This window comes from Electrophorus electricus, chromosome 20 (genome assembly GCF_013358815.1).
Source record: "Electrophorus electricus isolate fEleEle1 chromosome 20, fEleEle1.pri, whole genome shotgun sequence".
Lineage (NCBI taxonomy): Eukaryota > Metazoa > Chordata > Actinopteri > Gymnotiformes > Gymnotidae > Electrophorus > Electrophorus electricus.
Genome location: NC_049554.1, coordinates 12,027,014 through 12,053,543, shown reverse-complemented (window position 1 = coordinate 12,053,543; position 26,530 = coordinate 12,027,014). Strand labels below are relative to the sequence as shown.

At 39.8% G+C, this 26,530-nt stretch overlaps 4 protein-coding genes across 4 annotated transcripts; 2 read left to right on the top strand and 2 right to left on the bottom strand.

Annotated features, from left to right (window-relative positions):
- The first annotated feature begins 973 nt into the window (after positions 1 to 973).
- Positions 974 to 6,494, top strand: gata1a (GATA binding protein 1a). Its single transcript, XM_027001875.2, has 6 exons — positions 974 to 1,103; positions 4,226 to 4,454; positions 4,715 to 5,209; positions 5,368 to 5,513; positions 5,593 to 5,718; positions 5,847 to 6,494. Exons 2-6 carry the CDS (start codon positions 4,241 to 4,243, stop codon positions 6,108 to 6,110), a joined length of 1,245 nt encoding a protein of 414 aa, XP_026857676.2. The 5' UTR covers positions 974 to 1,103; positions 4,226 to 4,240; the 3' UTR covers positions 6,111 to 6,494.
- A 4,155-nt stretch (positions 6,495 to 10,649) lies between these two features.
- adnpa (activity-dependent neuroprotector homeobox a) lies at positions 10,650 to 15,634 on the bottom strand. Its single transcript, XM_027001903.2, has 4 exons — positions 15,312 to 15,634; positions 14,445 to 14,557; positions 13,795 to 13,884; positions 10,650 to 13,713 (listed from the first exon to the last, which is right to left on the bottom strand). Exons 2-4 carry the CDS (start codon positions 14,550 to 14,552, stop codon positions 11,014 to 11,016), a joined length of 2,898 nt encoding a protein of 965 aa, XP_026857704.2. The 5' UTR covers positions 14,553 to 14,557; positions 15,312 to 15,634; the 3' UTR covers positions 10,650 to 11,013.
- Positions 15,635 to 16,312: 678 nt separating this feature from the next.
- Positions 16,313 to 18,980, bottom strand: si:dkeyp-97e7.9 (DEP domain-containing mTOR-interacting protein). The gene is given in 9 exon segments (XM_035520610.1): positions 16,313 to 16,438; positions 16,586 to 16,690; positions 16,807 to 16,877; positions 17,038 to 17,175; positions 17,501 to 17,680; positions 17,840 to 18,016; positions 18,253 to 18,375; positions 18,579 to 18,757; positions 18,931 to 18,980. Coding segments are annotated over 9 exon segments (1,149 nt in total).
- A 1,070-nt stretch (positions 18,981 to 20,050) lies between these two features.
- Positions 20,051 to 21,778, top strand: mafbb (v-maf avian musculoaponeurotic fibrosarcoma oncogene homolog Bb). The gene has a single exon (XM_027001872.2). It carries the CDS (start codon positions 20,309 to 20,311, stop codon positions 21,320 to 21,322), a length of 1,014 nt encoding a protein of 337 aa, XP_026857673.2. The 5' UTR covers positions 20,051 to 20,308; the 3' UTR covers positions 21,323 to 21,778.
- The last annotated feature ends 4,752 nt before the right edge of the window (positions 21,779 to 26,530 follow it).

Here is a 26,530-nt window from a genome sequence, read left to right as displayed (position 1 = left end):
TGTCTGGTTTTGGTTAAAAATAAATTAATTTAAATGTGTATGACCTAAATGAGCTTGTGTGTGTGTGTGTGTGTGTGTGTGTGTGTAAAAAAGTAATAACTTTTTCATGCCTGTGCTTGTTGAGGTTTAACAGTTTAACAGTTGGGCTTTTTTCTGCCATTAATATGCTGTTATCTCTATACAGAATTATATATCTTCTATTTTAATTGCTGTATTATTAAAGTATGATTTGTTATGGCACTAGGGACATCTTTAACCCCAGTTTTGAAGTCCTACTACTTTGCAGTGCTACCTGATGTGCAATTTTCCCATAATAGTTCATCCTGATAGCGATGTGTAAAAAATGTTGGAGGTATTTAATGAAGAGTTTAAAGATGACTTTATCTTGGAACATGTGCTAAACTCATCACAGATTCATTTTGGATTATGTTAAAAAAAAAATGTTTTTAGACCAAATGAAAAACATATCTAAAGCTCTTTTTCTAGTGCATATATGTATATGTATGGTGGTCACATCGTTTGTAATTCATGATAATTTCTGCACAAAATGTTCTTGTTCATCTTTTTCATGGCCTTGTATGTCTTGCCATTCATTAATGAGCATGGAATTTTTAGATTAGAGTATATGTGAATTTACACAGGTACTGTGGATTCAAGATTTCCTATGCAAGTTCAGAAATGAAAATAAGAAAATATGTGTAATCGAAGCATTTCAACTAGAAATAGTTTTACTTATCAACATAATTTTATTACTGGACAAGTGCGTAGCCACAACTGAATTAATCTAAAACTGTTTAAACAAAACTATTCATGCAACATGGCCTCTGTCCTGTGGTTGGACTTGCCACTGTTCTAAATTCACCATATAATATTCAAATCCATAAATGGGAGTGTCCTGACAACTGCCCCTCCAACCCCACCCACTGGTCCCCTTCAATTTCAAACTAAGTGAGTTGCTCCCAGAGCACACGACTGATAAGCCAGAGAGACGATCAGTTTGCAGAGTGACACATTAGCCAGTAGCACCACATGACCTTCTGCTGGGCCTCCAGTCACTGTGATTAAGGCACTCACCTGAGGAACCAGACAATCAGTACAGCCAGGTAAGTGGCATCACACACCTGAATGACACCTTTCAAACACTGTGTACATGTCAAATATAAGCATGCATGGATACTTCATGCAGGAACACATAAATGTCAGTGAGCTTTTTGGTGATACACATACCCAGTTCTGTTCACTGTGCTTGGAACTCATCCAGAGATAAATATGAGTATTTGGCTGGAGTGAACTTTGTGAAATATAAGTCATATCTTTGCTTTTTGTTTCTTTTCTGTTGAAACCACATAGTTAATCCTAACATGTTAAATATGAATAATTATCCTTATTCATAAAAAACAGTTAATTATAAAAATTTAAAATGTACATAAAATTCACATACATAAATAAATGATCTTTTAGTTTTAGTAACTAGTTATCATTTCTGGAATACCTTTTCTTGTATGCAGTTTCTTATTTTGTGAGGGTGGGAGATGGGGTATGAAAATGGAATATTTAAATCTATAGTTATTTAACTGAAAATACTTAACATTTCAGGAGTGGTATTCCACATTCTCAGTTGTATTGTGTGACATATTTACCTGTGACATCCAGCATGACAATGAAACAAATTTCGTGGAAATTTGGTAGTGTAGTAAAAAAAAAAAGTTTGAACAAATGTGCTGATATCAAGTGACTTTTTAAGATTTCACTTTGAGATTTTGTGTATGTGTTAATATCTCAAATAATATCTCAAATTATTCACAGAACTCTTCCATCCATACACCCACACAGACTGTGGGTTTAAATAAGAATTAAAAAATGTTTATTATCTGCATATATTTATACTTACAGCCTATGCGTTTTATTACCATTTTCAAAAGACTTTTATTTTTGTGTGGTTCACAAATTGTATGTATTTTTCTGGTGGACTCATGAGCCAGTAAAGGAAAATACACTTTATTAATAAGGCTCCACAATCAGGTAATTTTTACATAATAAAGACATAATTTGTCACATGTTTCTATTATATTAGTTTATTAAAGCGAGCAGATTTTTTTTTTACATTTGACATTTTCTGCTCTACAACTTTATGAAAAAAGAATAGCCCTGAAGTTCTGTTTAATTACTAATGCAGTAGTATTCAGAAAGCATACTCTCATTTACAAATTGAATGAACAGTACACTGATGAAGAGCTGTTCTGTCCAAAGTTAATAAATCATTATTTAGAAACATGTTATTAGGATTTATTTATTTAGAAAACACTTAATTTTCAGCTATAATGTAGTTCTCATTACTGTTAATGAAAAAGAGCTATTCAGATAATGACACCAGGAAGCCTACAAGTATTAATAGTATTGCTGGTTTATTAGAGTAAAATTATAAAATATTGTTTTGGTGATCTGCAGTACCTTTACCACTTTCTTAATACAGTATATTTTATTACCTCATGAAAATTTCTGGTGAGTTTTTATTGTCAGTATGTCCTGTTCTGTACAAGCAGTTTAAAAAGCAGCTGTACATCCTCATACAACTCATTACATATACAGCAGATATTTCAAAATAAAAAATAGGAGAATAATTTTGATTGTTCAGCCAATCAGAGAGTGTCTTGGTGATGCACATAACTTATTATTGGTTAATTGTGTTTTAAATTAGACCTTAATTTTAGACCTTTGCAAGGCCTATTCTGAAATTCCAAATCAATAAGACAAATATAAAAGCTATGCACATGTTAATGTTTCAGTGTTGTAAATCAAAGCATTATTTTCAAAGTTATTTCCTTCTCAAGTGTGAGGTACAGAGACAAAGTTACATATAAAAGTCAGTTACATTAACAGAACACATCTTGAAGGTTTTAACTACCTTGACCACATGAGGGCAGCAGCACAAAAAAGACCAAAAGCAATTGCAGTGAAGTACATATTTTTATATATTGAACTGGAAGAAAAAGAAAACACTGTGACACTGATTCTTTATCACAGTGCACTTAATCACTTGCGTTATGGTGCATTTTATGGTTTTGGAGTGTAATATAAGATAATATATGATGGCTTATTCAAATCTTATTCTCAAACACTATCACTATCACAGATATATATATATATATATATATATATATATATATATATATATATATATATATATATATATATATATATATATATATATAAAGAGAGAGAGAGAGAGCGAGAGAGCGAGAGAGAGAGAGAGAGAGAGAGAGAGAGAGAGAGAGTTAGTTAGGGCCCTGAGTGACAGACACAATACACAGAAAGTGTTTGTAAATGCTGTGAAGTGGTGATTTAACTGAATTAATGATAATATAGTTTAGAGCACCAAAATAAGTATTCCTTCAAATACTGTATTGACATGATAATGTGTAAATTGAATCTGAAAATTTCTGTAAATGGATTATAAAATATCAAAACAATGCTTTGTTTGGTTAAAAATACATTGCAATGTACAGTACACCAGTCTATTCAAGAATGTCTAAGACTGAAAGAATGAATGTTGCTTGTCGTACTGCTTGTGGTTTCAGCTTGTAACAGGTTTTGGCTACTGGGGTTATTTTTACTACTCACTTTCAGCCACAAGCAAATGAGGATCTTTTAAAGGGAAGCTGTCTGTCTACTAACATTGATCTTAGTACCAAAATATGGGGGGAAAAAAATTAGTCAAAAGCAACTGTATCCAGTTGTGGGCTCTAGTCTTAAAATACATCACATTACACACATAAAGTCACAGATGGGATTTCTGAACACTTACTGAGCACATGGGTTGCAGGTTTAAATGCAGCTGAAATCCAGACATCAATCCCAGCTTAACCAGTGTTAATGTACCTACAGATTTTATATTCAAAGCAGGATTAAATGATCAGTTCTGACTGGTTATGAAACATCTAAACATATACATGCATTTGATCTTTATAAATCAGATGAAGTGAAAATAGATCCTGCATGACCAAAGGAATTGAATCGAATTGATGATACAGAAATTGCTTTAAAACTGCTTTCCAGGAGATCAGTTTTGATTTCTGCTCATAAGGACCTACAACATATTTGCAAATGGGCAGCACAGGGCTACGCAATTCGGCTAATTCTTTCATTTAAAAAACATGCACACGAATTCTCCCTCGTGTTACAGTGAGTCCAAAAGCACTGAAAACCATCACTGACTCTATTGCAGAAACCGAAGTGAATCATGGAGAATGCGCCACCCGAGTCATCGCGGTGGGTCACTCCCAGTCTTATTGGCCCTGACCCACTGGCTGGTTTCTCAGCTGAGCAGGGCCTTCTTGCACCTGGGGAGGAGGGAGAGTCCTTCTACTGTGGCCCTGATCCTGATTTCACCAGCCTCTCATCCTACTTTTCCAGCAGCCAGAGCAGAGCATCGTCTGCCTTCAGACACAGCCCAGGTGACACCTGACCAAAGATTTGAATCTAAAAAGAATAATACTTGCAATACAAATCAGTCATACAAATCAGATTTGAATCTGAAGTGGATGGATAGTTTTATATTATAAAATCATTTATATTATTGTTATTATTATAATACATTTTCGAAAAATAAACTGCAGACTGATTTATATTATTATTGTAAACTTAAAAAAAACCAAAACTAATTTCAGGACATATGTGTGTAACATGCTAATAAGTTACCTGTGTTTAACTGCAGTTCGGCAAGTTTACACATCACCATCGCTTCTGAGTAATATCCAGTGGCTGGACAGTTCAGGGGGGAACGGCCTGAGTTCCCCCTACAGCACCCAGTCAGCAGGGTGGCCAGCCAGCTCCTTCGCTAAAGCACCACTTCACCCCCACACCTCTCCACCCCTGTACCCCACCAGCACTACCTCATCCTACACTTCCCCCAAGGATGGCTTCCCTTCCCCAGGCCGCAATGAAAAGGAAAACCCCAGGTTCCAGGAGGCCCTGAAGCCTGAGCGGCTCAGTCCTATAGGTGGTGCTGGAGGTGCCTTTCTTAATCTAAGTCCCGCTGCTGGTGGTTTGTACACATCTCCACATTCACACATGCTGGGGCCCTTCAGTTCGTACATGACATCACCGCAGGATTACAGTCCTGCTGGCCTCTACTCCACTCCTGGGGCCTGGATGGGACCTGCCTCATACTCACCCAAACTCCGCAGCAAAATAAAACTCTCGCCACCAGGTGAGTCATGAGAATGTCTACTACGACCTCTCCATTTTGGTGTTGGTAGTAAACGGTCAAAACATACGTTTATTAAAAGGTTTTACTACAGCAAGCAGGACAGGGATGGATGCTGAGATTCGGGGTGAATAACTACCTGTGTGGGTCTTCCACAACAGAGGCTCGTGAGTGTGTGAACTGCGGTGCTACTGCCACCCCTCTGTGGAGGCGGGATGGAACAGGCCATTACCTCTGCAACGCTTGTGGCCTGTACCACAAGATGAATGGCCAGAACAGACCTCTGATCAGGCCGAAGAAAAGACTGGTGCGTGATGCTGCACTGACCTGATTTAAGTGTTTCAGTTTAAGTAGGCCCACCTTTAACTGTCCCTTTGGTGTGTTAGATTGTGAGTAAGCGTGCTGGAACACAATGCGCCAACTGCCAGACCAGCACCACCACGCTGTGGAGACGCAACGCCAGTGGGGAGCCTGTGTGCAATGCCTGCGGCCTGTACTTCAAACTGCACAATGTCAGTGCGAGCTCTCACTCTTCCGTGTGTGAGGCAGCTCAGGCTTGCGCTCTCCAACCTAGATGAATAGCAGTAATTACATTTATCCCTCACTGTTACAAACTGACCAAAGCTGAATACTCTCACAGGTGAACAGACCGCTGACCATGAAGAAGGATGGCATACAGACCCGCAACCGCAAAGTATCCAACAGGAACAAGAAGGGCAAGAAAACTGGTGCAGCAGACGTTTATGCTGATGTATGCCACCCTGTGTTGCCAGAGGAACACGGGACACCTTACCCCTTGCCCCCTGGATCACTGCTCACCTACAGCTCTGGACCCCATATATTCTCTCCCACCACGTCCTACCCCCACCACCCAAACTCCGGGGTCGTCCACACACTGGTGTGACAGCAGCTTCCTGTTGACCTGCCTCTGGACATGTACACATGTGTTAATGCACTCTTGAGGCTTAAAAGCTTTCCTGTGAATATCCTGTTAAGGAGGCGTTGCCATTTTTATTAACAGACTGACAGGTGGTGGATGTCCTGTCATGCTGTTTTGTAAAACTTATTTTGTCCTCTGTTGTATGTAATGACAGAAGTAATGGCAAAGGTATTAGCGGATGTGAAAAAAATATTTTCTTATATCTCTTTAAATGTAAATATTCATGACAAAGTTTCCATTTTTGAGACGCGTTCTCTGTGTTATAAAGATTTGCTATAAACCATTCAGAATTGTATTTTGTAATGTCACTCAAGTCCACTTCCAGTGATAAAATTTTTAAATGTTACATCCTTTGGTCATTTTGTCTTCTCATTTTTGGCAGGATAAACCCTGAAATTGTAGCCATGGTTGAAAAGAGTCAATTAACAAACAACTCTGACTGTCAAAGGTTAATTTTTGCAGTGTGTAAATGGTATTTAAATGTTCAGAACTGTTTCAGAGGTTGTGGTTTACCGACCACTGTAGTGACATTGTAGTGGTGCCTGCTTAGTTATAATGCTGCCTTTGTCTGTTCACCACAGGTGTAAGGGCTTGACAGACCAACAGCCTTTGGAACACCAACATGCAAATTAAACACTTTCCATAAAGCTGGCAGTAAGAAAATAATTCACTGAACTAATTTTAAACTCTGACAGTAACAGTTTTGCCTATGTGGATAATACCCCACAAGGCACGTATGGATGCAGGTGCAGTGAATACTTGTGAAAGATTTCAAAAAGAAAAAATAATGAATTGATGCTAAATGGATAATAAATGCTTTAAACACTGGTGCTAAACTGAGTCTTCTGGAACCCAAAGCAGCTGTGTGAACGGGTGCATTTTGCTGAGGTTGTTGCAGCACAGATAACACCAGCAGCAGTCTCACTACTCACCTCAGGGGATAGCTACTGTCAAGTCCCATGCATATTCAGTCTGTCTAATTTGATGTGTTATTTCTAATTTACATTTTCACAAAAACGTACATGAGAGCAAAAAAAACCCAAAAAGGATTCTCAAAAGGACAATTTGGGTCAGGAACCTTTACACGCCTAATAGATTTTTACCCAATGAGCCGCACAAGACAAAAAACAAAAACAAACATGACACCCGAGCAGACACCTGCTGTATGCCCTTAAAAAGCCACAAAGCAAATTACTTCCCATATACATTATGAACTAAACCCAGATATAAATGATCTTTTGCATAGTTTTGTATACTAGGTCATTTTGGACATGCTTGGCTGGTGCTCACATATGAACACAACCCATACATAGAGGCCCCATTTTCTTCAAACTCTGAGAGCTCCTAGAGTCACATATAGAACATCTGGAGATGCCACCCAACCCCTTGCTAATTCTCACTTCAGCACACTTTCAGAATGAAATAAGCATGAGCAGGCAACTTTTGTTTTCATGCTTCCTTTTAGAAAACTTCACCTCCGGTAGTGACTCAGTTTTTCTACTCAGACCTAAATCTAAAACCTCTGTCCAAGCTGTCCAAGGTGCATGTACTAGAACTACATCAAGTCACCGAGAATCAGTGTCCTAGAACATAAGTTAATGACAAACTCAGCTGGTGAATGTTTATTCCAAAGCAAGATTAGTAAACTTTGGTGTTCTGCAGGGAAGTGTTTTAGGTCCCATGCCATTTCTTTTCTACATCAATGATAAAACAGCATCTTATTTGTGTTAATTGTTTTTGTATCTCATAAAAATAAGGCGTGCAAATATTTTTAGTTTTGGTTAATAGATAATACATTTTCACCACACCATGAAAATCTTAACATTTTTAGATTAAAATTAATTGTTTCATTGATGGAAACTGAAAATACTGGTTGTTAAATGAACAGTGAAAGCATGGTATGGAAAATCAGATTAATTAAAAGATAGGTTTGCAAAAAAAAATAATAATAAAAAATCAATTTTTTTTAGATTGGTTAAGTTTAAGGTATAAAAATGGACAAAAGTACAGACAAAATCCCATCTTTAAGACATTTTTGCTACCTGCTTTTTAGCTATTAAAAGGTAGTTTTGTCCATTTTTTTAGATAATTCACATACAGTATTAGAAGATAAGCAAGAATATTTGGCTTTACTTACCTCGATATAGTTTGAGGCAAGTGTAATGACCTCAGCATGCAGTTTGCACGATGCTAACTAGAAGGTATGAACTTCCTTTACTTATTGGCAATGTTTGTTTTGTAGCTCAAGTACAAAACTAAAGAACCAAACTCATCTTAGCTGTTTAACTAAATCTGGACTAATGAGAAAGTTGTGTAAATTAGATTAAAAAAAAAAAACTACTTTTGAAGAGCAAGTACAAGCAGCACAAAACACTTAGTATAGGCTTTATGTACATTCTGATTTGATCTGGCTTGAGAAGCGAGTTAGAGTTCCAGTTAGTAAGGACACAGGAATCATTACATGCAAGGCTTTTTAAATAAAAAAACCAAACTTTTAATAACAGAGCTGCTGATTTATCTTTTACAGGTTCATGATGAGTGTATTTTTTTTCTTTACACTGCTGAAATTGTGGGACAAACTGCTGAAATCTTTAAAATTTCTTAGATTGACTAAAGCTTATAAGGTCAAGTTACTCATCAGATATCTTTTTCTTTTCTTTTTTTTACAATTACGTAGATTTATTTATTTATTTTTAGTTATCATGCTTGTGTTCTGTGCATTATTCCACCAAACCTTACTAAAACTCACTTCAACACTTTCAGTATGAAACCGTCCTCAAGCATGACCAGGCAACTTTTTTTTGTGCTTCCTTTTAGAAAATTTCATCTTCAGCAGTGACGCAGTTGTTCTACTCTAAATTTGTTGCTTATTTGTTTCCTGTGCATTTTTAATAATGTACATTATTCTGTGCATTATTCATCGATAATTTGATGCTTTGATGGTCTGGTTCCTTTCTTCCCTGTGTTTTAATGATCTTGCTGTGCTTCATAAGGACCAGAATGAAAATAAATCTCTTGCATTTCATATTTTATCATCAATTCATTCTGATACTTTAAGAAACTATTCTATTATTATATTGTATGAACTATTATAACATTTTAAGAAAAATACAATATCAAGAAGCATCATTAATAATCTTTTTATCTACAGAATCCAGTATGCAAAACAAATAACCAACAAACATTTACAACTTGAAAACCTTCAGGTTTAAAGTGAGGGGGAGTTAATGTAAGAAACTTGTTTGGTGAAATAGCTGAGTGGCAGGTGGGTTTCTATTTTTTGTTTTCTTCCTGACTGGGTTTATCTGCTGGGACGGCTAGCTATGCACTGGGGAAATGGCACCAAATGACACTAAGAGATTAGCAACCACAGAATCAGCCCAGCAAGCTTTTAGAAGTCATCCGTTAGCACCCCTCTGGCTTAACTGCCTCCATATTAATCTTAGCCTGAATGCTACAGCACCGAACCAGTGCGTTTTTTCATTTTTATATAGCAGTGTACAAAAACAGAACAATGAAGCGACTTCAGTCATAGCGAAGCAAGATATACGCTACCATAGAGCACACACATTATATGAGCAGGTAGAAAAAGGAGAAATAAATTTGCATAAAATCTAACATAAATCCAAAAAATCATTAACATTGTGGGTTGCACCTTAAAAGATCTAAACAGTTTTGTTTAATCATTTCCATATGAAATATTTTAATTTAAAATTTCAAGGGATTATTTACCCTTTTGTGATAATTCTGACATCACCTACAGAACAATGGCAGTAGGTTTAATTCTTTCAGGGATAGAAGTACTCTAATTTCAGATTGTTTCAATCTGTTAGGATAATTTCAAGAAATATAGTTTCTTGTTAAAGCAAGAGATGCTGACTCCCTACACAGGTTTTCTTTTAAAAATATTAATCGCTTTCGATTTTTCAACATTTGCAGACAGTTCCATCTAATGGTGAAATAAAGCAAGCACAATGGTCAAGTCGTTAAAATGGTGAAAGCACCTGTTCAGTGGTCCATAATCAGATGCGTGAATGTCCTTAATTGCAATCCCATTAAGCAAACTTCTTTTTAAAGACTGCATATGTCAAAACTTTCAACAGTGATAACTGAAAGCAAGCTACTTCAATACTTTAACTGAAACACAGAAAGAAACTCTTGAGATGTAACTCAAAAACTGAGTTACCTTTATTCAGATCCCGAAAAACACATTGGTTCTGCATTACTGTGAGGAAGCTCAAATGAATTTTCTGGCACTTGTTTGGGGGGGGGGGGGAGGGGATCAACTTCACAATGAACTGAAGTAGACCATGGTTTAGATTATCAAAACTGCCAAATCTGAGACATGATCCAGTAACAAATTGCTAGGACAAGCTCTATAGCTAGAAACTACTAAAATGGCTATAAAATGGGCATTAAGCTCACAAAGAAAACTTCCTTTTAGAAGTATGAAAATTAAATCTGGTGACTTTAATAATAATAATAAATCAGAGCTCTTTATAGTGAATTACAATGTCAATTTTATTTGATCAGAGAGAAAAAGAAACAGACCTTCTATCAGTTTTGTTACAATTCCATCAAATGTGTGTGATTAAATACAGAGGGCAGTGTAGTAAAAAACAAAAAACAAAAAAAAGTCACCAACGATCTTATGGGTGAAGACAAATCATACAGTATGTGGGTTTTTTCGTTCTGCTTATTCAAAGCAGACAACTTGACAGTAAACAGTTCCATCACTGAGCTTGTACCACTGTTCGGTTTTGTATGGTTTCAGTCTCATCACGTTTGAAATCAGTTTGAGGTAAGGGGTCTGATCTAAGACTCAATGGATTTTACATACTGGGGTTGGAAGACTGACCACATGCCATCATCTACCCAGCAACCCCACCTCTTTCCCTTTCTCCTCAAACCGTCCAGCTGGTCTGTAGTGGCTCTCGTCAGGGGACATGCTGCCTGACCATGTTGCTTCTTCAGGACTGGAGCCACATACAGACACATCCAGACTCTTTGCTGCTGCTCTGGCGCTCCCACCCTGCTCATACAGGAAGCTCTCCCTTAGCATGGTCCCTTTTGTCTGAACCACTGAAGGCCGAAATGTAGCTGCTTGTTGAGTTTTGTGTTTCATGTTATCGATGAACACCACATCCTGGTCCGATTCACTATCGGAATCAATAGCAATGGGATCCGAAGAAGTCCCAGGGCTTGGTTTGAAGGCACAGTTGCTTTGACTACTATATCCAGTGTTTAGAGCCTGTCTCATGCTCCTAAATTGGAGAGCTTTGGTGTCCTCCTCAGCAGAAAAACCAACAGGAGCCTTCAGCTTCATTTTTGAGGTTCTTGAGATTCCACTTTTCTCCTCATTGTTGACAATGAACAGCCACTCCGGGTCAAAGTTCATGTCATGCTTGAACTTGTTCACTGCTTGCATGTTAAAGCCTAGTAACACTACTGGTTTGCGAGTAACAAAATCCCGTTCACATGACCGCCGCCGGTTGGCAAAATGACTCGAGACATCGGACTTCCACAGCCAGAGGCTTGCAGCAAGTTTCTCTACCTCCCGTTGCGACGGATAGGGGCGCTGGTTGAAATAGGCTGTGAGGAAAGCCTTCCTCTCCTCATAAGACTCGTCAGCATGGCCTTTGGGGTCCAAGACAAGGACAACAGGCTCTTCTGGCTTCTCCACAAACACTGTGGGATAATATCTGCTTTGGTCTACCATCTTCCTTCTCTTAGGGTCAGATGCATCTGGGGCTACCAGCTCTCGCTTGAGAGCGCCCGTTCCTGCTGAATGCAGTGAAGTCGAGATGGACTTACTGCAGTGACCCTTAGGAGATTGCCCCACCCCTCGGCAGTGCACCAGGTGAAGTGTGATCGTGGAAGCAGTCATGTTACTGGTGTACACACCCAGACAGTGGATGCACTTGTAGGTGAGCTTTTTCTCCACTGGGTGCAGAGTCTGAAGGACCTGGTGCCGGTCTCTGAGGTGATGTGCCAACGCGTCGGAGATGGGGCCCTTAAGGATGGTGAAGCAGAGTGGGCAAAGGGTCTTTCCTACTTCCTTCTTCTGAGGTAGTGCATTCTGGGATGCATTCCTCATCTGAGATTCAATGTTTTTTTCCAGCACTTTTCCTGGCATTGTTGTAGGCCTGGCTACTGCACTGTTGGGTGGCTGTGCAGATGTGGATGATGACTCAGGTGTTTCTTTCATGTTATAGGTGGTAACTATAAGCTGCACATTCTTAGGACTACCTTGCTGAAGCGTGAGATCAAAGGTCAGTGGGGAGCCAGTGGGTGGGTCCCCTGGCTCATTTGGGTGGGCTTGTCGCTTGTGTGATACAATTTTTTCAACCTCATAAAATGTGGAATGACACTGTGGACAAGTCAGTCCATGTACCAGCATGTGGTTTAGAAGGGAGTCACTCGGCAGGTAGCGGTTACAATACAGACACTTGCTTGTGAAATTGTGGATCTTCATTATGTACTTTGCCATAGCGCGCACCTTTTCTGCCTGGTGTTCCTTTTCAAAGTGAGCACTATATGAATTTTCAGGGAACAGTTCATTGCAGATGGTGCAAATCTTCCACTTCTGCGTTTGTGAGGTGTTCAGGGCATTGGCTGAAGCCTTCTTAGCCTGCAGTGAGGTCAACGTGGCAGTAGCAGTATGCACTGAAGAGAGAGGTAGGGACTTCATTGATGGAGAGAAAGAGGCATTACCATGAGAAGCTGTCACACCAAAGCCACCCAGGTGTTTTCCTGTATGTGACTGGGAGCCAGAGCCAGACATCAGAGCTTTGTCAGGTAGTGTAATGCGTACTGGCTGGCCAGATATACAGTTTCCTGTGACACCCTGCTTAAAATGGTTCCCCACAGGCAACCCCATCACTTTGGGCATGTTAAAGCGGTTCACTGGTTGAGCCATGGGAGAAGGTATGCCAGGGGTGATTGTGGCACCCCTCTGAATTATGTTGGCTTGTGATCTGGCAACTATAACATTGGTGTGGCCAATCATGGCAGTCACTTGATGGCCAATACGTTCATGGAACTCAATGACATGTTGCACAAGTGCCTCATATGAGCGCGGGACAAAGAGACAGCTCTTACAGTGGATGCCATGACTATTGACCGGGGCTGCATCACTGTTTTCCTGCTTCTCTGAGTTTTTAGCTACATAAGGTGTGGCCACATGCTGGAAGTGTTCCCTGTAGATATGCCTGCGCACTACGTTGTACAGTCTGTCCCGATAGGTGCACTTCTTGCAGTAGTATACTGGCAGCTCTTTCCTGTCATTCAGCATAGGCTTTTCTATGCGTATACCATCTCGAACACCCACCGGGGCTCCGTGAGGGCTAGCGATGCCCTGTCGCACCACGTTGTGTGGCATGTGGAAGAGCCTGACATGGGTCTCCAATGTCCTCTTGTTCCCACTATACATACAATAGGAACAGTTGAGCAGGATGCGATTCTCAAAATCCTCTCTGTGTACATTGCGAAAGTGGTTCTTGTACGCTGAGAAGTACTTGGAGGCAAAGGGGCAGTCGGAGCAGCAAAACTGCTTTGTTCTGTAGTCCTGGAACACATCAGGAGGAGAACATCAGCCCGAGGAAACCACTGCTGAACAGTGCAAATTCCATGTATGAAAATGGCTTACCTGTGACTTTGTCCAGGATGGATCCCATAAACATACATCAAGGTAAAAATGTTTTGTATAGAACTCATCAGGGCCAAACTCTTTGTAATCCTGAATGAGAATAGAAGTAAATAAAGACAAACAATGAAGGATGGATTATCAAAAAGTCAGAATAGTGAAGGTGGATTATACTTCCTGCAGGCACACCTGCCAGGCCCCTATTAAAATACACCAATTTATATGTAAAAGGACAGGATCTTTTTTTTTATCTTGCACTGGAATGTTCATACACACCTCACTGCATAAACACAAAAATGCACTTATTGATTTGTTCCGATCAACCATACTGCCCTGTAACCACCCCAGGTTCGACTCTGACCTCCAGTTTTTGAATCTATGAGACTGAAATTAAATTTAGCTACTTAAAAATATAGAGTCAACCCTAACATACTTGAAAGATATACAAGGCATTACCCTTATCATACTTAAAAGATTTATACAGGGTTAATCCTATTATAATTAGAGAGAGTAATTTTATACTGAAAAACTTCTATATGGCAGTAATCGCACTTACCTATAACCTCAAGATACAACTTCATTAGTTACTTCAAGATTTACTAAGAAATGTTAATTCAGGACAGGATCTTTAAGCTTTTTATTTGTTAAGTTACCTCTACATGTTCCTTGCAGTAGTCCAGGCCGATGTCACTTAACAGCCTCTTAACCTTTTTCCTAGCTTTTCTTAGCCGGGTAAGGTTGTTCACAGGAAGCTGAAACATCTCGCCTATTACAAAGAGGGAGAAACATTAACCTTTCTGCCAAAGAAAAAGCTGTTGATAGCAGTGGGATACTTATTTTAAAACGAGGCAAAGCTACAAAGTTAGCTAATGATCCTCACAACAATTAAAGACAAAAATAAAGGACTAAAGAAAAACGTCGGTTTATAGAGTCGAAACCTTTAATTCACAGTTGCAACATCTGGTTACGGACAAAAGTTCGTTTGCACGGGCAGGGAAGAAAATAATTAGAAAAATCGATTATATACACTGCGAGAACCATATCCGTATCGTTTCTGTAAACTATATACACAATCTTGCCACAATGTTGCTTCTTACACACCACTTTTGGATAGTTAGCGGACTACATTAATGAGGAGCCGGATGCAAGTTAACTAGTAGCTACTCAAATGAATGTAGCTAAACTAAGATAACTAGCTAACGTTAGAGACAATGCAGGCCAGCCCGTCAATACCAGGCCCTGGATCAAGTGGCTTTAAAAAAAACCCACACAATAATCTACGTTCTCTCATAAATTATGAAAAAATTAATCATCTTAAATCTTACGTAATTGTTACTAAGAAATCACCAACATAAAGGTTCATTTCATCTTTAATCTAGTTTATTTAACTAGCTAGTTGGCTAACTAGCTAGCTAACAAAAACGAGACGTTAGCTGTGGATTGTTTGATGTTCAGTCAGCTAGCTAGCTATGTAGCCAACGCCAAGAACTGAACATGGCGACAAACCCTAAAAAAACTACCTTATTTCTTCACCACGTTTCTCCTTAGCGAAGTAACCGGGGCAGTAAGAGAGAAAACAAACTATTTATTCGGCCCAAACAGATGCTGCGGTTGCCCTTCGGTTTGGCTCGGCTGCCGGTGGATCTTTGCAACTCATCTTGGGGGTCCGCACCATGTGTCATCAGCGAAATTTTCTAATCTTCAGGGTTGTCTTTAGTGTCTATTGGATTTACATGGCAAATAGATCGTGCGACACTATCAATTTGGATACTACAATGGTTGAAACTAGCAGCCAGAATAGTTTTTCTTTTCTAGACCATTCCTCATAGCTAGCTACCAGAGCCAAGCCTGTTCAAAATGGCGAATGGTTCCAGGCGGAAGTGACATATTTGTATAAGTTAAAAAGAATCTTGAATAAATTAGTCCCTTCAGGCAAGGAAGATTAATACATCCCAATGAATTTGCGAAAGTAATAACAAAGAAAATCTTAGATATTTAGATAAGAAAATCTAAATATTATGCAATAAAGGTGACCCGTTATAATGGAAACCAGACATCTATGTGCACTGGGCTAATTTAATTTATTGATTAGTCTTCGTAGCTTTATGTATTTTTGTCTGTGACTGTAAATTTGCTGTAACTAGTAGGAATCAATCAATCATCAATCAATCAATCAATCAATCAATCAATCTATCTATCTATCTATCTATCTATCTATCTATCTAATTTTATACACTTAGAGGATTTAGATGTTTCATTTTAGCTGTCTTAACACTTCTCAAGGTACAGGATGAGTGATGAGGAAAACACACACACACACACACACACACACACACACACACACACACACACACACACATATATATATATATATATATATATATATATATATATATATATATATATATATATTTATATATATATATATATATATATATATATATATATATATATATATATATATATATATATATATATATATATATATGTGACTTTCTGATTAGGGAACAGTGCAGAAGGATCATTTTAGTGGCTCCATTACTTCCAAAGTGACAACTCTGGGTCCAGTCATCACCATCTCAGTGAGCGTGCAGTAATCGAGATGGAGGACACTGCGCCCATTCAACTGGCATACAAACTGCCGCACCTAAGTAATAATGACAAGAATATATAACAAGAACATATGATGTGTGTCTGTACACATGCATATGTGTATGTGTCCACGTGTGTTTGTGTGTGCGTGCTTGTGTGTGTGTGTGTTTGTGCATGTGTGTGTGACTGTTTGTATGCCCACCTTAACGCCTGCTGCAGCAGCAGGGCTCTCTGGATCTACCGCTTGCACATAGCAAGGTGATCTTCCTCGAATCACAAAGCCCCAGCCCAAACAATCTCCCAGAATCTTCAGTTAAAAAGACACAGTGATAAACTAATGGGGTGAACTGAAGGGATAATGTACTTTCATTTAATTCTTTAATATTTCATGTTGTGGTCTGAGAGGAACAGCTGAAAACATACCGTCAGCACTTTTTTAATGTAAGGAGCTCCAGGGGACAGTAACTCCTCACATGTCACAACCCCCTTGAGTACTGTCAATAACCACAAAGCAGACAGGCCACTTGCATCATGAAGCAACAATCTACAAATCCTCAAGTGGTCTTAGATTCAAGCATTACACAACTACTCAGTTTTACTTCCACATTTTCTTGCAATGAAATAGGTATAGATATTGTTGTCATAATATCTCACCAGATTTAGGGTTGCATGTGAGTCCAGAAGCAGAAGAGAGTGATGGAGAAGCTGAGATTCCACCCAAGTGATGAAGCTGTTGTGTCACACTACTCCAACTCCCACTGGGAATCACCTTTAAATCATTACTAGGTTCATCTGAAGGTGAGTGCCAAAAAGGCCAAAGGTTAGCATACTAAGGGAGTAGCATACTAAATACATTGTAGTAGAGAAACATATCACAGACAGTCAAGACTGGGTGCCTGAAACATTCTCTGCCATGCTCCTCTCGACCTGTACACCCAAACTCATTTTGACACAACACATTTGTGAAACATACAATAAGTAAATAATAATCTTATATAGTTTTGTAAAAATATTTTGCTCTGATGGACACAGACATAATTTCTGTTTGGATTTTCAGTGAAGATGTTTTAATCTATTATGCGGCATTGTGTGCCCAGGAGACTGCCTTGTAGGTTACCAGGGAGGAGGATGCTGTTCCCGATGGACAGAGGGGTCCTGCGCAGGGCTGTCAGAGCCATGCACTCCCCATCTTCTCGCTCCTCCTGGTTCAGCAGCTCAGCCAGTTGTCGCCGTCAGCAGAAGTTCACACAGAATTGATATAGAAGCCTGCTGTCGAGGAAGTGATGCTTCCAAGACACTTCAGATGTGAAGGAAGAATGGAGGTGAAGAGGTAAAGAGAGGTGTGGTGATTCAGTTCATGCTGGAATAGTTATACCTTTTTGCCATTTTACATATTTAAATCAGCTCTTTGTCATTTTACATATTTAAATTAGAGTCACTGGTTACTGGTCCTCACCGTGCTGAATGATGCCCTGTTCCAGCAGAGCCCTGTAGAGCTCCAAAGCCAGCGCATGGCTCTCCACCTCCCCATTTTTTAGCAGCCAATCAATTAACTGGTAGCCTGGGAAAGATCGCTCATAGACCACGCCTCCTTCCTCTCTCAGCTGTAGGAGGGAGTCTTTACTCATAAGGAGACTGTGCATAATTAACACATACATTTAGATTCCATGATATCTCACTTGGTAAGCAGTTATGCTGAAACATTGGTCACTATCCACACTGGAATGAGGGACCTGCACCATAGTGCTTCTAACATGCTGTAGGAGACTACAAGAGATGATTCTCTATTATTGTTAAAATCTCAGTAAATGCTGTTAACTTAGAACACACAGAACCTTGTTCACTGAACTGTGTGATAAGAATAAGTCTTACTGTCATAAAGACTCTGTCCACGCATGAAGACCTCCTCAATGCTAAAAGGAAATGTGTCGTCGTCCTTTTGGAACCGGTAAAGCAACTTGGCATCTTTGAACATCGGCCATTTATCACATACTATTTGGAAGAAATGGGAATTTAGACAGATCTATATGTAGATATATAATGTACCTTCGGGAGAAATGGTACTAAGGCTACCAAAAACGAACATATGAGTAAATAAAACATCATGCTCTTTGAACTTATTTACATGACATGTAGACTAGATACTGTCTCACAGCAATGTATGATAACATCATACATTATACTGTGTATCATACCGTGATGTATGACGTCATGGTCCATTAAGTGCTGCATCACTTTGACTGCAGACTCTCGGTTCTGTACTTCATTGTGAGCCGTCAGCCAATCCACCAGCTCCTGGGCCACAAAGCAGTCGGGGCAGGTGCGTAGGTGGTACCTTCGTTCTTTGATCATCTTACAGTGATGCAGCCGTAATCTTTCACACAGCCCGTTCACGTCAATAAAACTCTGTGATCAATTTGTAACAAAATGGATTTGGAGCTATGTGGACTATATCATATGATATTTATACTCTCTTATTTTCAACCTACAAGATTCCCCTAACAAATTTGAGTATATATGCCTGCTGGTATATTGTTAATAGCATACCGGAGTTGTTCTCCTACAATCATGGCTTCAGCTTTGTTCTGTCTTGTCATGTCCCCTCTGCAAATGTTTCCTGTTCGTTCCATGTTTCATTGTCTTTTTTCCTGGCTCAGTGTAGGCTCTTTATTGATGTTCTTGTGTTTACTAAATAGCTAGTGAACAGACGTACCCATTTTCAACAAGGGGAAATGTGTACACAAAACACCTCTTCTAGTTCTCTTTTTCTATTAAACACATACATGCACACACGCACTTAAGAAGCAAAATGAACATATATACATCAATCTTACATCAGTCTTCAACAGAGCAATACTTCTGAAATTAGAATATGTAAAATAATTGGTTTCAGATGTTGGCCACAGGATGTCACCAAAGGGCTTTCTCAGCACCATGTCATATAAAACTTCTTTAATTTGTCTGGTTTCATTAACAGAACGTCATCTTATTTTATGTGGTAAGCTAAATACTATCTCAGTCAACATAAGGTGTTAAGTAGAGTAAAAGGGGATTCCAGGACCAGGAAGACTATAGGCCCAGTAGACCCACTTTCATATTTTCTGTGTAGTTATTATTATTATTATTATTATTATTATTATTAACAATGTTACAAATGCATTGAATATAAGGCTATGAGGATATATTACCAAGATTACCAAATCAAACAGATGAAACAGAAGTCAGTATATTGTACAAGGGCTTGTTAGATTATAGATAGGCTATTACCAAAACTTTAATTATTTTGTTATTCTAAATGCAGTTTTTTAGAATAATATGTGAATATTACGTTTATTAAGAAAATTACAATATATGTCCTTAAGTGAGTGCGTATTTGTATGTGTGTGAGAGAGTTAATGTGTGTTTGATAGAGAAAGATAACTAGAAGAGGTGTTTTGTATACATATTTCCCTGTTGAATAATGGGTTCCTCAGTTCAGACAACAATAAATAAAAATAAGTAGTCCATTTTAATCATTTCAAATAATTTGTCAAGTAAATTACATATCCACGTATGTTTAAATTGCATGGTATTGAAAGGAGGCTGGCGTGCCAGTGACATCACACGTGGGCATAAACAAGGCGTGGCTCACACGAGCCGCCTCGTTTAAAGCTGTGCAACTGCTCGCACTGCGATCACTCCAGTAAACACAAGTGACAGTTCACTTTTACAGTAGTACTGAGGTTATTTTTATGTTATTGATAGGACCTAGAGGCTTTTGTTAATGTCGATGTTTTCGAAGCCGTTTACTTACGTTTGAGCGAGAACAAAGAGGATAAGTAATTGATTTTGATGCAAGTTTGTGTTTTTCAAGGTTGATGGGGTCGATGTAAGCAAAAACACAATACGGCATTTTTGTAAATTCTAAAATTTTATCCAAGTAAAGATGACGGCGGAACAACATGCGCCTCTGGAACTTCCGAAAAATCCACTGATTCTGGATTACAGCGATTTTGACATGATGAAGTTCGAAGTGAAAAAAGAGGTTTCGCTGAGCACGTTCATGAATCAGTGCGGTCAGCGTGTGCCGGGCTCCGTGTCTACGACCCCTCTGAGCACACCGTGCAGCTCGGTGCCCTCGTCTCCTAGCTTCAGCCCCGGCGGCCCGCGAACCAGCGCTGAGGATCTCTACTGGGCAATAAGCGCCAGCACATACCCCCAGCAACTCGAACCACACGCTTTAGACATTGCACCGGAGGACGCGGGCGAAATCTTTGGCGCCAGTAACATCCACGGACACGCTTCTCTTCAAGTTCATCAACAGCTTCATCATGTTGACTACGAAGGATACAGGACAGGGCGCCAGTTTCACGGCCAAACTCCAAACATTCAGCAGTGTCCGCAACAATACCCTGGAATAGTCCACAATTCAGAAGCGCTCGTCGTTCATCCTGCGACACACGATTTTGCGCACGGTAAAAATGAATATCATTATATGCAAGATGTTGACAGCCCAGCAGCAGGTGTAACCCAGTCCTTTAATCATCTGAGATCTCAAAACATTCACCAACAACAGCAAAGACGGCAGGACCGCAGCACCGGCTTGGAAAACCGTTTCACCGACGAGCAGCTCGTGTCCATGTCTGTCCGCGACCTCAATCGCCATCTCCGGGGGATGAGCAAGGACGAGGTTATCCGCCTGAAGCAAAAACGCCGCACCCTTAAAAACCGGGGCTACGCTCAGTCGTGCAGGCACAAACGCGTCCAGCAAAAACACATCTTGGAGCACGAGAAGACGAACCTCGCAACTCAAGTGGAGGAGTTAAAGCACGAGCTCGGCCGGTTGGTCCGGGAGAGAGACGCTTATAAACTGAAATGTGAAAGATTAGTAAGCGGGATGAACAGTCACAACCGTGGGTCTTCCAGTGAAAGCCCCTCATCTCCGGAATTTTTGTTATAGCTTTTAAAACTGGATTTTTATAGCATTTTATCAGTTTAAATAGATTTTTATCTCAAATGTTATTGTATTTCCCCCTCTTTGTTTTCCACCTTTTCACTTTTGTTACTTCATTGGTGTATGGTTGCTGGATTTCTCCAAATAAATTGTGACGTTTTGGTTTGGTGTACAGGGACACAGTATCTGTTTCCTCTGGCCTGAGCCAGCTCAGTAGGAGATGCGGCACCTCCAGCAGTTCCTGTGAACTATGTAGATTTTTTGGGGGCATTTTTAAGTTATGCCTTTGTTTTTGTGTGTGTGTTGTATTATTTGTATTGTATTAATCACTGTTCCACAATATAATTCTTTAAATAATTTGTTAGTCTACATATCGATCTTTTTCAGAGGAGAAAAAGCTGTTAACCTGATAATATTTCTGCTATTTCCTTTTAAATAAACCTTAAAAATGCATTGCATTCAGCAGTTGGTCTCCTTACCATAAAATGTTTATGTGGGTAAATGGGGGTCTGTTTAATAAATATATGATTATATATAATATACTAGCATATAAGAATATTAATGTTAATCCTTTCAGTGTAAATAACAAAATAAATAGACTATTATTATTTCAGAATACTAAATATTTAAGATTATTTCATAACTAAAGACACTCTACACATGATCTTGAATTTCTCACTTTCTCAGAATATATCCCAGCCAAGACATGATCACATTCTGAGATGATCAGATTCTGAGGAAATATGTCAAGACAACTCTGAAGTGACATAATGTTCAAGCTGATATAAATTTACACTGCAATCAGGAAGCACATAAGTCTCGTCTTTATTTGACCTTTATCCCCATGGAACAATTATTCCGTGAAGGGACTGTAACTACGCCCGCTGAACTATTCTTTAGAAAAAAGCCCTTTTTTTTCCAGAATGGAGAAGATAAACAAAACCAGTATACTGACACATAGCCTTTTAAGTCTCAAGCAAAGATTAATTTTTAATTTTTTTTTAATAGTAGTTAGTTTTAATGTAAAAGTTAATGTCCTGTCGCCACTTTAGAATGCAGGGCCACCAACGTAAAGCCCCAAGTATCACAGCCAGTAGTCTAAGAGCCACCTTTATAAGTGCTAAGCAGTTTGTTACAACATTTATTAACATTAGAATCGAATTAATTATGATGTTTGAAAAAAAAAACAGGTGTTGCTTTTGTGATACTTTTTATTTTGATCACAATAAAGATACATATCTCTGCTACTCTAAGCTGTTATTTGTGATTCTGTTTGGTAAAAGCTTGTTTTCTTTGGTTAATAACTGAAATATTCTGGTAATATAATGTTTTTTTTTATAGAGACATTAATGGGCAATACTAATTACACACTTAAAGACACTGTTATGTTTCCCCACAAGTACTAGTCGATATTTACTGTGTGCACAACATTCCTTCAGGGTCCAAACACCATGTGTTGCAATATGGCCTTTAACCCTTGATCTTGTTGTTGACTGTCTTCTTATAGTTAGTCTTTGATTGACTTCTGTTGTGAGCTGCCGGTTGTGGTTGTGAGACACAAATGCGTCTTGGGCCAGGTGCCGAAGCTCCCTCTAGCTTTAGTGATGGGTCATTACATATAGTCTATTTTTAGGGCATTTTGTTTTGTCACACGTTATATGAAAAGTACAGAGCAGCCTAAATCCGGTGATTTACTAGTTAATGACACAGACATTTCCAGAGCCTTCACCGTGAGTGAAAGATTCAGCAGTCAAAGGCCTATCTGTTTTTCTGTCAAAAACAAAAGCCAGTGTGATTCTTCAGGAATCTGCAAAGCGAAGTTCGGCTTCGCGGGCCAGCAGTAGCTAAAGGTAGAAGGGGCCTCGGGAGAATCATGATTTCTGCAGTACGTGTCGCTCTAGAGCTTATCGGGCTTCATTTGTGCTGTAAATGCTGAGCCTGCTTGCCTACTTGCCTTTATCCAGGTCCACCAGAAATCCCAAAATACTAGAACCACACTAATGAGCATTAAAGAGTTGGTTAATATTTGTGATATTTATTCTCTATAGAATCGAAGCTTCGCGTCATGCTCGGGTTTTAAGGAGTGCGTTATAAGGAGATAAATGGAAAAGCACCAGGCAAGCAATGCCTCACCGCAGCATGCAGGCTGCAATTGTAAAAGTCATTAGCAAGCTTTTTCCCCTGTGCATGTGATAGCGTGTGTGCTGTCTGAATCCACCACAGCCAGCCCTCACCCTCTACCCATAGCGGGGGGGCTGAGTCAGCACCCAACCCAAGGTGTCTGCTTCTCTGTGGCGTCACACGGTCACTGAAACCTGGGCAGAGGGCAGGCAAATCTGTATGTTCTTCTGCTTCCACATGTCCACTGCTATTATGATAATTATTAATGTTTAGTCCTATTTTTGTGGGTCTTTTTTTTTTTTCGTCGACAAACTTTGTTTTCAGAAATAGTATTTGCAGCTTTATCGGGAACCTCCAAAGGTCCAGTCACATGGAACTAACTGAGATAACTAGCAGAGAGTGTGGGAAATGCACAAAAACAACATCAGCAAAAAAAATTTAGTGGCAATGGATGGAGGGACATAGTGCTATTGCATAGTTGAAAAACCTGGTTAGCTGTAAATTGACTACAGCTAAACTCTAAAGGAAAACTACTCTGTTAAGAAACCATAACAATAGGTGTAAATAAGTCCTCATGATAGAAGTAACAGGAATTGACAGTGGCCTTCGGGCTGAACATTCTCTTCAAATACCACAGTGTTTTGATCCTAGCAGGTCACGTCCAGTGTGTGTCTGGCCTCTGAAGCAGAACTAGGCTGGCCAGAACTAGTCTGTTCTTGATTTCAGGTTGTTTTGCAGCTGTCGCGTGGACAGTGCTAACGTCCTGTCCGTCGCTCTCTTCAGGCTCACCAGTGCGGCCGAGAGGATGGACATGGATGAAGGGAACTTCCTCTTTCACTTCCTTAATGAGGTCTGGTCAAGTGACACTGTGTGAGAGTGAGGCGAGATGGAGGGAAGGAACGCAGGGCACAGCGTTGGTGGTTTCCGTTTAGGATGCACGCTCGTAGCTGTGCGAGGAGTTGTGACACTTGGCCAAGGACTGTGAATCACTCCCTCAGAGTTACTCAAACATGTCACCTCAAATCAGTGAAATGTTTTTGGTTTCTTTTCCCAGTAAATGAAATGGTTCTATTTTAATTTGAAAGCAAGTGAATTAATTTGATCTCAAAATTCATACATGCTTCAAGTCAGTGACACTGTCAAGGCTAAGGGGAACTAGGTTTAATTAGTATCTGGGACTGTTAAGCCTGTTAAGCATTTAGCTTCTTCTGCAGCCTGAATATTTACAGAAAACAAAGTGGAGATAAGGTCCATGTGGGCCTTTGTAAACACAATTGCTAGAGAATCAAATCCCTCTCTGTCTCTCTCTCTCTCTCTCTCTCTCTCTTTGAGAGTTACATAGGCATGCAGTTTGAGGTGATAATGATAACAGCTCTTCCTTAGCACGCAGAATCCAAATGAGAACAAACTCCTGTTTCTTTTCTTGTTCTGCTCTCTCTCTCTCTCTCTCTCTCTCTCTCTCTCTCTCTCTGCCTCCTACTCACCCCTCCCCTCCCTTTTCCTCTCTCTCTCTCTCTCTCTCTCTCTCTCTCTCTCTCTCTCTCTCTCTCTTTCTCTCTCTCTCTCTCTCTCTCTCTCTCTCTCTCTCTCTCGCTCTCTCTCTCTCTCTCTCTCTCTGCCTCCTACTCACCCCTCCCCTCCCTTTTCCTTTCTCTCTCTCTCTCTCTCTCTCTCTCTCTCTCTCTCTCTCTCTCTCTCTCTCTCTCTCTTTCTCTCTCTCTCTCTCTCTCTCTCTCTCTCTCTCTCGCTCTCTCTCTCTCTCTCTCTCTCTGCCTCCTACTCACCCCTCCCCTCCCTTTTCCTTTCTCTCTCTCTTTCCCTACTCTGTTTCTCTCTCTCTCTCTCTCTCTCTCTCGCTCTCTCTCTCTCTCTCTCTCTCTCTTTCTCTCTCTCTCTCTCTCTCTCTCGCTCTCTCTCTCTCTCTCTCTCTCTCTCTCGCTCTCTCTCTCTCTCTCTCTCTCTCTCTCTCTCTCTCTCTCTCTCTCTCTCTCTCTCTCGCTCTCTCTCTCTCACCCACTGTGTACATCTCTTTCTCTTTCCTTGTCCATAACCTCAAACCCAGATTCATCCTTCCCTGTTAGCGCCTCTTAAAATGACCTGGTAAAGTCAGGGGTCAGAAGCCAAGGGTCAGGAGCCAGGGGTCACAATTCTGCTTGAAGCTAACAGGCACCCTATTGTTTTAAAAGATTCATTCCCCTCACAGTTAAGTTAACAGTCAGTGCTTTACTGTAATAGCAGCCATGAAAAGTAAGAGCGGGTGTCCTATAGTCACTTCACATCCTGCGTTTTTTTTTTTTTTAATACGTTGGCCCTTCAGGGCAGAGGCACTGTGATGGAGCAGTTTCCTGGTGATTCCCTGAAATACACACAGACATTTATGGGGCAGGATATGAGGGGCTGTAGAGCCTGTTTCTGATTTGAAACTGCTCTGTTCTCATAGCTTTTAAGAAGATACTCCAACAAACTGGTGTAAACCCTACCCTGAATGACTATGTAGTTAAATCCAGTCAAAGAGGAAACTTCAACATGAGTCACAGTAAAGTGGAACTGCAGTGCTGACATCCATTCAGTGAAAGACACTCTGTGGTCCCTCAGTGGCATTGAGCAACATCACATGGGTGGGCCTACATACTTCAAACTCTTGAGTAACATTCAATAAGTCATGGTACAATGGACTACATCTTTTTTTGTCAGTGTTGTGTTTTATTCCAGTTAGGAACAATCTCCTTCAATATATATGTGTAAGAAATCACCAAAAGCAATACTGACTCTAGGACTAGTCAATATTCAATGTGTTGCTTCTAGGGGCTTGGGCACAAGTTCTATCAATGTTATAAGTGGTTATAGAACACATAATGAACAAATAATAGTGGTAAAACTGGTAAATCACTTATCAAGAAGATGTTTAGGTCAAGGGGACATAAAAAAAACAGCATGTTGTAAAGCCTGTTTCTGATTTTCTGGGAATCAGCCTGTGTCCTAAGAGGACGATGGTGGCTGAAGGACAGGAGGGTGGACAGAGAGGACCGTTCCCACAGGAGCCGGTTTAAGAGCTGGTTCCCTGCTGCCTAATCAGCTCTCTCCATCTCCTGC